The following is a 13,452-nucleotide window of genomic DNA, read 5'->3' as shown; positions in this document are numbered from 1 at the left end:
AATCATTCATATATATATATATATATATATATATATATATATATATAAAAGTGATATTGGGAAACAGCTTTTGCATGTCAAACAAAACCGCTGCTGATGTTGCATTGGAATTGAAGCAAATGAAGCATGCGCTGCAGCTTCTCGCCCAACAACATCCAGACTGCCGGTAGAAACAAGCAGCCAAATGCTGAAATGCAGCTAGGATGAACACCAACCAAAAGTTCTCATAGTCGAGCTTAAGTTTAAAGTGTTGGGGAACCATGGAAGCATATAGAATGGAATCACGCAAAGTAATCTAATCCCACAAACAAGTTTAAATTCAAACAAATCAAATTAAGCAAGGAAAATCTCTTACGATACAAAGACACAATAATGCACCATGAAAACATATTACCTGAGCCGAACAAGCTTCGAGTCAGCTATGCCATTGAAACCCCAGAACGAATTAGAAAGCTCTGTACTTTCCTAAATTACACCAATATATGAGAATCGCAAGCCTTTTTTCCTTATTTCCTAATCAGCTGCAACCTCCAGCGCCAAACCCAACCCTCTCACCACCCACGTCGTAGACCACATTGATTTTCCGCTGCTGCCTGTTTCCGATTATCCCCAAACTATCTGTATACCTATTTCCAACAAACGCCAGGCAAATCTGGGAATTGTTCACCGGGTAAAAGATACCCAACACGTCCACCTCCACCTCAACATCCCCTTGGAAACGCAACACTATCTTCGGCACATTCACGGTTTCAAGCCCACTGAAATCGTAGCATGTGTCGAATATCTCGTATTCTGAAGTCATCGTGTAATTCGACATCGACTTCCGGAAAGTCGACCTGAGTTCCATGTAGGCCGCTGGTTGCAGCCGGGTGATGACGGTTCCGGAATCGATAATAGTGCCGGGAGATGCGAACGTTGATGCCTGGATCGGCAAATCTTCTCCTGCAACGCGTATTCCGATCATGGTGAGGAAATAGAAGGAGGGTGCTTTTGGGTTTGTTCCCATCTGCGTGAATTTGAGGTTGGAGGAGGTGATGGCGTCAGACCCGAACTTGAGATAGCCATCCGAACTCGACGGGGATGGGAGACAGTAAGAGAAAACTCGATTGTATTTTAGAGCCGTTTGGGATACCAAAGACAACGGATCACGACCGAGTCCGAGCAATCCAGCGGTTCTGCCGAAGAGTCCTTGGTTTTCATGGCCACACCCAAATGGGAAATTGAGGATTACGTCGGAGGGTGTAAGGGTCAGAGTCTCTGATGCAAAAGAACCGGAGGAGCTCGAACTATCACCGTACTCGACCGTGTACTGGCAGGTCGAGGAGCAGCTATGCGGGTTCCCAGTTGCAGAATCGAGTTGAGCGCACTGAGGCGAGTCGCATGAGACGTTGCGGTAGGAAGTTGACTCGGATGGATCGAAGAGGGGTTCTTGCTGGGAGTAGCATTTGATTGGAGGACAGGGGCTGCATTGAATCCAAGTGAAATCGCTGCCAGTGTCGAACGCAATGGAAAGTTTCTTTTCTGGTGTGCCGAATCCGACGGTCACGATGTAGTTCTGAGTGCCTAGTGAGCTGCCGAGTTGAGCGGGGACTTCCGTGTCCTGAGTTTTTACTCTTTGGGAACCACTTGATATTCGAGACATGAGCGAGTCGACTCGAGACTGGTCCTGCATAAGTATTTCGCGCGTGCTCGCTTTCTCCTGCCCAAAAGGTGAGCATGGTCCGCGCCGATGGACTATTTTCAGTCCCGTCTGATTAAAACCTGAAATCACCAAAACACCCTCGGTCTTAATAAATGATGATGATGGTGGGGCCTACCTTTATTTTTTAGATTAGAGACTGTTTGGACTGCGAATTATATACACTGTTTGGTTGTATCCCTAACTGTGGGGCTCAATTTCATGTATTTTCCTTACATATACACTGTCTATCCATTTTGATAGCTAGTTTTAGGACAAGATTCCAAAAATGAAGTAGAGTCAAATCTTTAAGTGGACCATACCACATGAAACAATAGTGATTTAATCCCCACCATTAAAAACTTTGTGGGGTCCACTAAAATGTTTATTTTCCATCTAACTTGTTGATAAGGTCACAAAGATCAGGATGAAGAGACCACAAAAATATAAACTTTTTATCCAAAACTTGTGTGACCCATGATATAAGTTTTTAATAGTCGATTACCACTGTTTCTTGTATCATGGTCTGCTGGGGATTTAGATCTGCTTCATTTTTTAGATCATGCTCTAAAATGAGTTTTATAAATGAACAGCATGGATATATGGGGCCTGCATCAAGATGGTCCTCACTATATGGAATCCACCGAACCCACACCCCATGAATGAATAAGCCAGGTAAAATTGTAACGTTGATACTTCTACATTTCAATTTATTGAAATGTCTAATCAACATTGGTTTGGTGTGCATGTTTGGATGAAAATTTTCCATTACAAAATTATGCACCGAATTAGTGTTTAAATAAATAATTTTTCTTAGAAATTAGTAAAAAATGAAAAATAAAAATAAAAATAAAAATGGTGAGCTGAGTTGGGACTCATCACCCCACTGTTCTCCATACTGACTCATGGTGCTTAACTCAATCTGACTCGATTGGGTCCACTTGGACAAGTCGCATCCAACGTGGCGAGTCCTCGATCAATGATAGGCACTTCTTAAAGCTGTCAACGTGCTGGGCTGAATTTGGCTTTGGCCCAGATTATTTTTGAACTGTTTTTACAGGCATATTCAAAATTTGATTTTGTTGGGGCTAGGCCCAGACCATCTACAGCCATAATATTTTATTCTTTTATTTTTATTTTATAATGTCATTTCCAGGTAAATTATACATATATGTGCTGATTAAAGGAGATGAATCCTGGTTCATTTTTATTTCTTAAACAGATATCATGCATGGTTCAAGATATGAGAATGGATAACTGATCACCTACCTACAACGGCCTTACAGCTAACTTGTTGGTCATACCATCATTACCATTAACAAGCCACAGTACTACTGTGAAAATGGTGGGGCCTCACCAAAATCACATTTTTCCAAAAGCAGGTTCATCCAATCACAGATTTAGTGCAATGACTCGGTCAGCCTGATTTTTATTACTGTCAATTTTATTGGTGAGGCCTACCATCTTCTTGGATGCCATTATTAGCAAGAAAGACAGTAGGACATGACTCAAAAAGTGTCGTTTACATCGTGTACTGGAGGGCATTACATTGAATGAGAATTGATAACAATGCGGTTGTTTGGATGCTTACAAAGTCATGTACTCACGAGTTATACCCGTGAAACAACATCTACTCCCTTTTCACATGAAAGAGAAAAATGAGTAATACATGTATTTAAAATAGGCCACGATGATTCATCTTTGCTAAAAAAAAAAAAAAGATAGACCATCCCTATTAAAAGCCATATTCAATACATTCAAAAATATAATGATTCCTCAAATGTACATTTGCTAGATAAATGTTGCACATGAGCAATCATTTTTGTTTAATAACCTAAGCAACTACATGTGTCACCATCAATTTTTAAGTACTTTACATTTGTCACATATATCAATTAGCATATGTGCATGGGTCATAATGTTGTATATGTCACCAACCATTTTAAGTTTTTCACATGTTCGGTCACTCCTTATATTAAGTATTGTATAGAAAGATTACATGATCAATATATATATATATATATATATATATATATATATATATATATATATATATATATAAAATTTATTCAAATCATTTGTGTAAAAATATAACTTTTTGATCATCCAATTATTTAAAATGTGGTAGGAATGTGTAAGAAACTGCCTGAAATGAAAGTGCATACATAACCACATGCATGTGCAGACGAAAGTTGATGTTTGCTCAGCTAATTGAAGAAGACCTACAAAGACTTGGATTGAGGCGTATAGAAGGGATGAGAAGAAGAATTACAGCCTAGTAATTTTAATTTAAAAGTGATTAATTGGTGAAATAGGATTCCTAATGCCAATCCCAAGTATCTAGGACAAGACTAAGATGGTGTAGATGAGTACGCAATGAATTATGACGGGCTTAGAGATGAAATAGCAAAAATAAAAATAAAAATAAATATGAATTGTATAAAAGAGAAGTGGAATATTAGAAGACTGGTGAAAAACCATGAAAACAAGCACCTGAGGGTGTAGAGCAGCTTCTTTTGGGCAATAGAGAAGTGACTTGAATGACATGGTAGCTCTCACTTTCCACCCCGTAAACCTTTGAATAATCGAGAAGGGAAGCCAAGAGGAGAAGAATGGTGAAGAAGAGGTGTGATTGAAATATAGTTGCCATTCTCTCTCTCTCTCTCTCTCTACTTCTTTTTGTGTGTAGGCAGTGATTCTTATAACAGATATCAGACTATATTTATATTAACGTAGAATCGTGCTTATTTTTTCCCTCCGTCGCGACTAGGCCACATGAGGCATTTGTTCCACACATGGGCCCAACATACTTGGATGTTTCACTGATCGGATCCGCTCATTTTTCAGATCCTACTTGAAAGGGTCATATTACAATGATCACAATAAAAATATGATCCGGAGCTTTAATTTCTGGACGTAAAAATGGACCTCTGACAATTTTACTCTTAACTATCTACACTAAATGATGTATATCAGCAGTCATAATTATTTGTTCGCCTTGATCCTTGGTTAACCGTACATCAATAGTAGTTCCCATGAGATGGACGGCTACAGTCGTCTGATTGCCTTTTCCTTTGGGCCACATGGGGCAAAACATCTAGGACGAAACTGAGGGCTAACGTGTACGGAACGAGTTCCTGAGATATATTGGGAACATTCGCGGGTGCGACCACTTGAAGCGGATTAGGTGCGTCCCCGGTTATACCAAACACGATACGGCCCTTACCGTAGGGCTCACATGAACGTAAATATATATTATAAATCCACGCCGTCCATCCATTTTGAAAAGTCATTTTTAAGGAATAAGATAAAAAATGAACTAGGTCCAAATGTCAAGAAGACCATAACATAGGAAGAAGTAGTGATTGATCATTAAAACCTTCTTCCTTTCTAGAAGAGTTTTGGATAATATAAAATTTATTTTTGTCGTTCATACAGATTTTTTTTTTAACTTATCAACAGGTTGGATGGAAAGAAAACAACCGAAACATTATGATAGCCTTAAGAATTTTTTAATGGTGGGGTGTTCAATCAACAGTGTTTCCTTTAGTATGGTGGACTTGAGAATTGAATCTGCTTTATTTTTAGGGCCATGAACTAAAATGATATGAAAAAAATGTGTGGACGACGTAGATTTTGAATATATACGTTAAGGTGGGCCACACAATAAAAGCTACACAGTCTAGGGTAAGGCCGGCACCGTACCTAATACCTCCGGTCGTCGCAGCCGTCAACGTACGGGAAGAAGAATCAACGCGGTGATTACGCTGGGATGGAGGTGACTCGTGTTTGACAGATGGAACACATTCATTTCCCTTTTTCTTTGTTAGTGGGGTGGGACCCACACGCGTAGACTTAGCCCGTGACCCCAGTACGCGACAAGAAAAGTGACCAAGACCTCCGATAGGGACGGGAACGGATTGGCTACTCCCACTGCAACCAGCCCCGTGGCTGGTGGTCGGTGCTCTGTGGGCTCCGATACGGACACGTCTCCCTCTCCTGTGCTCGGATTGAAAATTTCCGTGATCAACCATTTGCCAGCTCGGATTCGGTAGTGGGTCCATAATGATGCATGTGTTTTATCCATGCCATCCATCCATTCCGACAGCTCATTTTAAAGCTTGAGCCCAAAAATGAGTCACATCCATATCTAAGTTTCAAGAAGCGGTGGTGGTTGAACGCCTACCATTTAAAACTTCCTACGCCCAATCTAATGTTTATTTTCATCTAATCTCTTTATTAGCTCACAAACACATAGATGTGAATGATGAAGAAGAACGAAAAAATAAAAATAAAAATACAAACTTCATTTTGATCTAAAACTTCCATGGCTTTGAGAAGTTTTTTAATATAATGAGTGCTAATCCATTCTCTTTTTAGTTTATCACTGATGTAATCTCCTATCCTAAAATTAGCCGGAAAAATAGATAGATAGTGGGTATGAAACACATACATCATAGATGTGAATGTCTTAACTTTTGGGCTCATGCCTTAAAATGAGCTGAAAAATGGATGGATAGTAATGGTAAAACACACGCATTATAGTGGGGCCCACACTTCTTGGAAATGAGGGGTCACTATCTAATCCGAGTGTAAACAAAAAACCAGGCCAAATCTATATGACCGTTTCTGCTTTGAAGTTAACTTGTAAATACGTGTGGGGACCATCATTGATGTATAAATTAACGTGTGGGAGCAGCTCTGGTATTTTGTTGACATCAAGTCCATACTATCATGTGCATTCCCTCCTTCATTCTCGGCGGTTTGTAAACATCGGTTTGACACATAACTCGAGTGGGGCACCCCATGTAAAATCATTTCTATAAGACTCGCCTACTTTCTGGGTGTCCATTTCACACTGCTTGGATTCATTTCTGAATCGTTTAGATGGCCAAAATAAGCTGGCCCCACATATAATTTGGACGGTTTTTAATGGTGGTTGTTTCCATCCCCGTTATTTCCTGAGGTTGGGCCAACCTGATTCTCGGCAACTGTAATTTTTGTTGCTTTTTTGTATTTTTTGGTTTTTTATTATTTTATTATTTTCTTTTAAAAAGGTTAGCTTGTCAGTACACCCCACTGACAGTTCACACTCCGTTATTAGCCACCCATGCTAGGAATCAATGCCAAGACCCGTTGTTGAAATTGAAATGGGGCATCTACACTCAGTCTACCACTTGAGCAATAGAACAGGGTGTAATACTATGTAATATGTGTTAGGTTCATATGCACACATATTTAGAATTTATATACGTGACATACATGTACTCAAATTCAACTGGCCCAACTGCTGGACCGGTGGTAGATATTCAAAATCCAAAAAAAAATCAGATTGGTTGAACCATATATACCAGCCTCTCATCACAGGACACTTCTCCTGAATTAGGGCTGTTCTTCATTTTAGCCGTCTATTATCTGTCCATCAATCATCTACTTAGTTTTAGTTAATCGATCAACTCAGTATAATCTTTGGCTCTAATGATCATTTGATCTGGGCTCTAATTCAGAGTTTAAGACTTGAAAAGACTTTCAGCTAAGTTGACTGGACTCGAGAAACTGTGGTTTAATTTGTATTGGTTATGTGATGTGATCAATTTCTTGGTGCGTGTGTATCAACAATCATGTTCTACCAGAGTATCAAAATATTCCTATGTAAAAATAATTGAAACAGTTCATATTGAGTTAGCAAAGAAGCTTTTCAGTAACCATTGATGATTGATCACCTCAAAAATTAGGCTTAGGGAGGGTCTTTGTCTTTAATCCTGGACAAAATTGGAACCATTCAGTCTGTTGGTCGGTTGTGGAGGGTGCAGATTTGAAACAATCATGTTGATCCCACCATCCAAACCGTTCAGACTTGTGACCTCAGGAATTTATTTTTTTTTGTTGGCGAAGTGGGGCTGACAGGATGAAAGGTGGGGATACCTTTACCCTCTCGTCCCTCATAATTTCTGATACTCTACATCCATGTTGTTGCAACATATGTGGCTTAGATGGACAAGTTTGGGAACTGTTCATCGTGTGGTTCCAATGGAAAGTGGGCCATAGAAAGGAATTCCTACCCTTTTAATTGTTGGAGCAAAATACAAAATCTTCAACCGCCAAAATTTAGTGAGGAAGAGATAATTTATTTAATGGTTAGGATAACCGGATCAAAGAAGACGTTGTACTGGCAGGATATGCAAGGTTCAGATCATAATACACATGTGCCATATGGACCATACACGACATAGAGGCACGAAAATTCCATGAGTATGAAACCATTGCATCTATTTCCCAGTAAAAAAATTAAAAGGGCTTTTAGCAGAAAGCTCCTCGGGAGCACGTGATATTCCACCGCATACATTCTTGTGATGGTACGGTTAATGGAAGTAAAAACGTTCAACTTACCCTTTTAAAGACCCACGACATTGACGCCTAGGGAAAAAAAGCCAGGATTTTTTGAACTGTTTTGACAGGCCTATTTAAAATTTCAATTTTGTTGGGCCTAAGATCAGATCATCCACAGCCATAATATTTTATTATTTTATTTTTATTTTATAATGTCATTTCTAGGTAGATTATACATACATGTGCTCATTAAAGAAGATGAATCCTGGTACACTTATAGTTCTTAAATAAATATCATGCATGGTTCAAGGTATGAGAATGGGTAACTGATCACCCACCCACAATGGTCCTACAACTAACTTGTTGATAATACCATCATTACCAATAACAAGCCACAGTACTGTGAAAATGGTAGGCCTGATCATCAATCACAAATTTCTAAAAAACCAGGTTCATCCAATATCACTGTGGTAGCCGCCTATATGTTCATTCAGGCTGTTGATTGTCCATCAATTTCTAGTGCAATGACTCGGTCAACCTGATTTTTATTCCTATCAATCTTATTGGTGGGGCTTACCATATTTTTGGATCAATACACTATATATTAGCGGGGAAGACAGTAGGACACGACTCAAAATGTGTCGTTTGCATGGCATTGTCAAGGTCCATAGTACTGGAGGGCATTGCATTGAAAGAGAATGTGTCGTTTGCATCAAGTTGTCAAGGTCTATTGTACTGGAAGGCATTACATTGAAAGAGATTTGAGAACACTCTTCTTGTTTGGATGCTTACAAAGTCATGTATTTCTTGAGTTATACCAGTAAAAATAACATGTACTTCCTTTTCACATGAAAAAGAAAAATGAGTACTACGTGCCACGGTTCTCCATCTTTTGCTAAAAAAGTATGATCGACTATTCTACAACCATCTCCATCTACATCATCATCCAGTTGTGTACCATTTTAAGCGGAGAATTTATGCAAATTCGAACGAATCCAGCAATCCTCCAATTAATAGCTATCAAATGGGTAGTTAGAGGTAAAACAATCAGAGGTCCAAACTACAAGGGAGAAATAAGATGCCTAATATTTCATTCATGCCCAATCATGGCTGGTCCATGTGTACATTTGAAGTGTCACCGCCGTTTTGAGAGGGGTGCACCAATTAACATAGGTGTCTTGCCCAAATATGAAAAATGATCGGATACATCCAAGACTTCACTTGCATCTCTGGCATTCCATTCTATAAAGGGCCGTAACATCAGTTAGACCATATGTCAATATCATTTAAGTGAGAAAATCACAGCGGTCCACTCATTAAGTGGACCATACTGTCTAAATAGCTTAAATTCAATTGAAAAAGTTCGTTGATTAAATTATAGGATTGTACAATCAAGGCAGAATTTTTTTGTCTGGTGGCCAATTTGTGGTGGGGCTCATGGGATAAACAGTCGAGATATTGTTTAAGATAGTCAGATGTACTGTAGGTGATGTGGAGCACTGAAGGATCATTCATCTCATGTTAGGAGAGTGAATGGTGGGGCGACGTTACGAAACAAAGGTGCCTTGATTGGCGCGTGGAAAATGTCTCGTGTGAATGTGGGTGTGTCTTTGGGAGCCGGATTAGATACTTACCAGGTTGAGCAAGGAGACTCGCTACAGAAGTGACGCCACTAAGTTCAATGGACGCACTATGATGTATGTGTTGTATCCACAGCGTTCATTCATTTGGAGATATAATTTTAAGGCATGAACCAAAGAATCAGGCAGATTTGTGGACCCATCACATAAAACAGCAGTGAGATTCATGCCCACCGTTGAAGCCTTCCTGAAGCCCACCATGATGTTTTTTCAAAATCTAACCCGCTGAAAAGTTAACAAAGACAATAAAGAAGGGAAAACACAAATATCAGTTTGATCGAAAACTTTTATGGCCTTTAGAAGTTTTTAACAGCGGATTCACTCTCCCCACTCTTTTCTGGGGTGGGATCCACTGAAGCTTTGGATGTGACCCATTCTTCCGATCTTACCCTAAAATGATCTCTGCCACATAGCCTGGTCACGTCACTTCAGTAGCAGTCTCGCTACTATAAACCTGTCGGTAGCCAATCCGCGTCCGTGCCTTTGGGTCAGTCATCGCATTAGATTCTCCTTTCTGTCGCCATGATCTAGCTGGCAAAGGATGGAAAGCCAGGGCAATAAAAGGTTCATTCAACGGGATGTATGTGAAATCTATTCCATCCATTTTTGCAAGCTCCTGTGTGTTAAGACATGGCCCAAAAGTAAAGCGGATGCAAAACTCAAGTGGGCCACACTATATCAACAGTGGGGTTGGGGAAGCCCACTATTAAAACCCTTTTAGCCCCAACATGACTTTTATATTCGATCCAACCCGTTCATTAGTCGAGTGGGAGTGAAGGGAATAAAAAACCAATTATGCCTGATCCAAAACTTGGGTGAGTCTGAAGAAAGTTTCAATGATATTTGTTTCATTTCTATATTTCTTGTGTTGTGGACAACTTTAATTATAGATCAGTTATTTTTGATCAACTCATGTCTTAACATGACCTACCGCAAATGAACGATAAAATAATGCCTATGGTGGGTGCACAAAGCTTTCATATTCCATCCAACCAATTCATCAGGCGAGTCGGGATGAAAAGAATAAAAACCAATTAGGCCTGATCCAAAACTTGGGTGGTCCCCACTAAGTTTCGATGATCATTTTTATTTTTTCTTGTGCTGTAACCCACATATAGCCTTATTTTGGAACTCATGTCTTATCATATCACCTACCACAAATGAGGGATAATGTAGATGTCACACACACACACACACACACACACGGAAACGCTCACCTGTGAACCAGTTCGTACGTACTACATACGAATTTTTTTGAGAACCCATCATACATGATGTGGATCTAAAATCGGAACCGTTCATGTGAAGCAGAACCTCGTGAAACCCATTAGGACCAAGTTTTACTTTGATCTAAAACTTTGATGGGCCGTGAAAAATGAAAACAGTTTCCTCACTTGATTTGCATTTCTCTTTTCTATGGCCCACCAGAATTTTAGATCAAGGTGAAAATTTATCATAGGAGGTTTCATGGAATTTCGCATCACATGGACCGTTCAGATTAGACACCCATGACACGTGTGCAAAGGTGCGCACGTGCGTAGGTGCACAGGGGAGCATGACTATATATATAAACATCATGGTGGGCCCACATAGCTTTTTGGTGCCTGGACTTCCTGCAAGGGAAAATGGTGGCCGGAGATAGCATGTGCAGAGCACTCTCCCGGCAAATGATACAATAGGGCATGATGGACCATCACAGGTAGAAATTCGGGAATGTTAAAAAAAGCAGAAGAGGGTTAATATATGCAGCTTGCCCCTCTCTGAGTGCTGTCCTACCGTCATTATGGCACGTCATCCTATATTGCATCTAATGGCTTATATTCATGCACGTGGTATACATGCATAAGATCCAAACTGCTCATTTTTTGTTCCCTAAAGTGGATGGCTAATGCAGTGAAATTCAACGGTTGGATGATCAGAATTGGGGTCAAACATTTTATGGACTTACGTCTAACCGTTCATCTCTAATTCTAGAAAGTGAACTGGTTCGTCACTTCTCCCAGACGGTTCGAATTTTGGGATAGGCTTATATTTCTAATCTTGGGTTCTGCTTCCGGGTAGGTGTGGCCTATGAAGAAATGGAGAGTTAAAAAGGCCGACCAGGCGTTCCACATCCAATATCCACTTGTGGCCCACCTGAAGAGCAGGACGCCCGTCTCCAGAGGCAGTGGTACATTGTGGGACCCACCTGATGAACGACTACAATCTCTCACACATTTTTAGCAATGAGGAAAGAATAATATTTCTATTCCTATATGATTATTAATTTGGACTTTTCTTCAAGGTACTGGCCACCCAATAGACAGTCGAAACTTGAAAATAATGGTGAAAGGGAACTGCATTCATGTCCAGTCCTTGTCGGTTACAGATGCATACATGTGAAACCCACTGACAACCTAGATGAGCGGGTCATCCGGTTACATAGGGTTCAACCCAGGCCCTGACCATTCAGTTAAATTGGGCACATTTTCTAAGCTGATCCCAACCAACTACCCAATTGAACCAGACCCAACCCATTGCACCGCTTCCATGAGTGGCATGTACAGAGGTTCTACATAGGTGAGCTGTGTCAGGTTTGAGGGTCCACCATACAACCTTAAGAGGACTTAACCCTGCAGCCAGACCCAACTTGACACGAATTCCAACTCAGTGCGCCTAACCCCAATTCATCCAGATTTATCTGCACGCAACCAAAACCAACCTCACTATTTCCAACCCATCATAACGAAACCTGAATTTTCTCAACTGGGATCTAATTGATTTAATTGGTTGGAGTTTTCCAACCCTAACCCGACTTGACACAGACAACCTTGTGCAACTAGGCCTGAACATTGGTAGGGTTAATGTTTACTCAAATCCAAGTTGCAACCCTAGCCATCAACACATCACACAACGTTTGATCAACCGGTGCTAGAAAAATCCGTTAAAACCAGTTTTATTATTATTATTATTAAATAAATTAAATAAATCGATAGAAAGTGAATAATGATTATTTTTATTTTTACTTCGCTGATGGCATTGGATGATTTTGGATGCTTATCTTATTCATGCATCGTTGCAAATAAAATAATTTTCTTTGGTAAAATTATAATAACTATTGTTACAGGTAAAAATAGTTTGACCACTTATGAGGTCAACTCGGACTCATGAACACGTGCTTCTTGGCCCGAGGTTGAAAGGTAGGATTAAGACTGATCATGATCAAGGAGCTTCTGAATGATCTTATCTCAGATCGATTTGAAGAGCAACGAGTGCTGAATTCCCGAGCTGAGGCCATGACACCATATATGTCCAAGCTCCTATCGAGTCTGTCTAGTCCCCAAGGGTTTGGATTTGTACAAATCTTCCCGATTATTCGAGGGATCAACTTAGCTCGGCCTCAATAGATGGCAAGAAAACCAATTAGTTCAACGAGATCAAGGAAATGGTCATTCAGAATGGCAAATCTCACTGAGGAGATGAGACCATCCACCATGCCCAAGCGCGGATAGACCAAGGAATTGTTCAGCTGACTAATGACAATTTGCTCAGAAGTTTGCCTTGAGCCAACCATGGAGGTTAGCCCAACTGGTCAAGGGCTCGGCTCAGCTCGGCCTCAACTGTCCGTCACATGGTTTTAGGGCCGACCACTTCAATACTTGTCACCCCCACAAATTACGCGTGACGGTTGAGAAACATACGCAAAGATTGCGCATGTGATCGAACCATTTCTAATCTCAATAATGACCCTCTACACTAGATCCGTCTACACTAAGAGACGCAAAATCTCACCCAAATAATCCATCTACACTATTAGACCCAGAT

General features: G+C 40.3%; 1 protein-coding gene across 1 annotated transcript; it reads right to left on the bottom strand.

Moving 5' to 3' along the window:
* Positions 1 to 458: 458 nt before the first annotated feature.
* On the bottom strand, positions 459 to 4,360 carry LOC131256083 (aspartyl protease family protein At5g10770-like). Its single transcript, XM_058257136.1, has 2 exons — positions 4,172 to 4,360; positions 459 to 1,761 (listed from the first exon to the last, which is right to left on the bottom strand). The coding sequence occupies exons 1-2, from the start codon at positions 4,326 to 4,328 to the stop codon at positions 518 to 520; spliced, it is 1,401 nt and encodes a 466-aa protein (XP_058113119.1). The 5' UTR covers positions 4,329 to 4,360; the 3' UTR covers positions 459 to 517.
* Between the last annotated feature and the right edge of the window lie 9,092 nt (positions 4,361 to 13,452).

Source organism: Magnolia sinica, chromosome 9, assembly GCF_029962835.1.
Source record: "Magnolia sinica isolate HGM2019 chromosome 9, MsV1, whole genome shotgun sequence".
NCBI classification, from domain to species: domain Eukaryota; kingdom Viridiplantae; phylum Streptophyta; class Magnoliopsida; order Magnoliales; family Magnoliaceae; genus Magnolia; species Magnolia sinica.
This window is presented reverse-complemented; position numbering and strand designations above follow the sequence as displayed.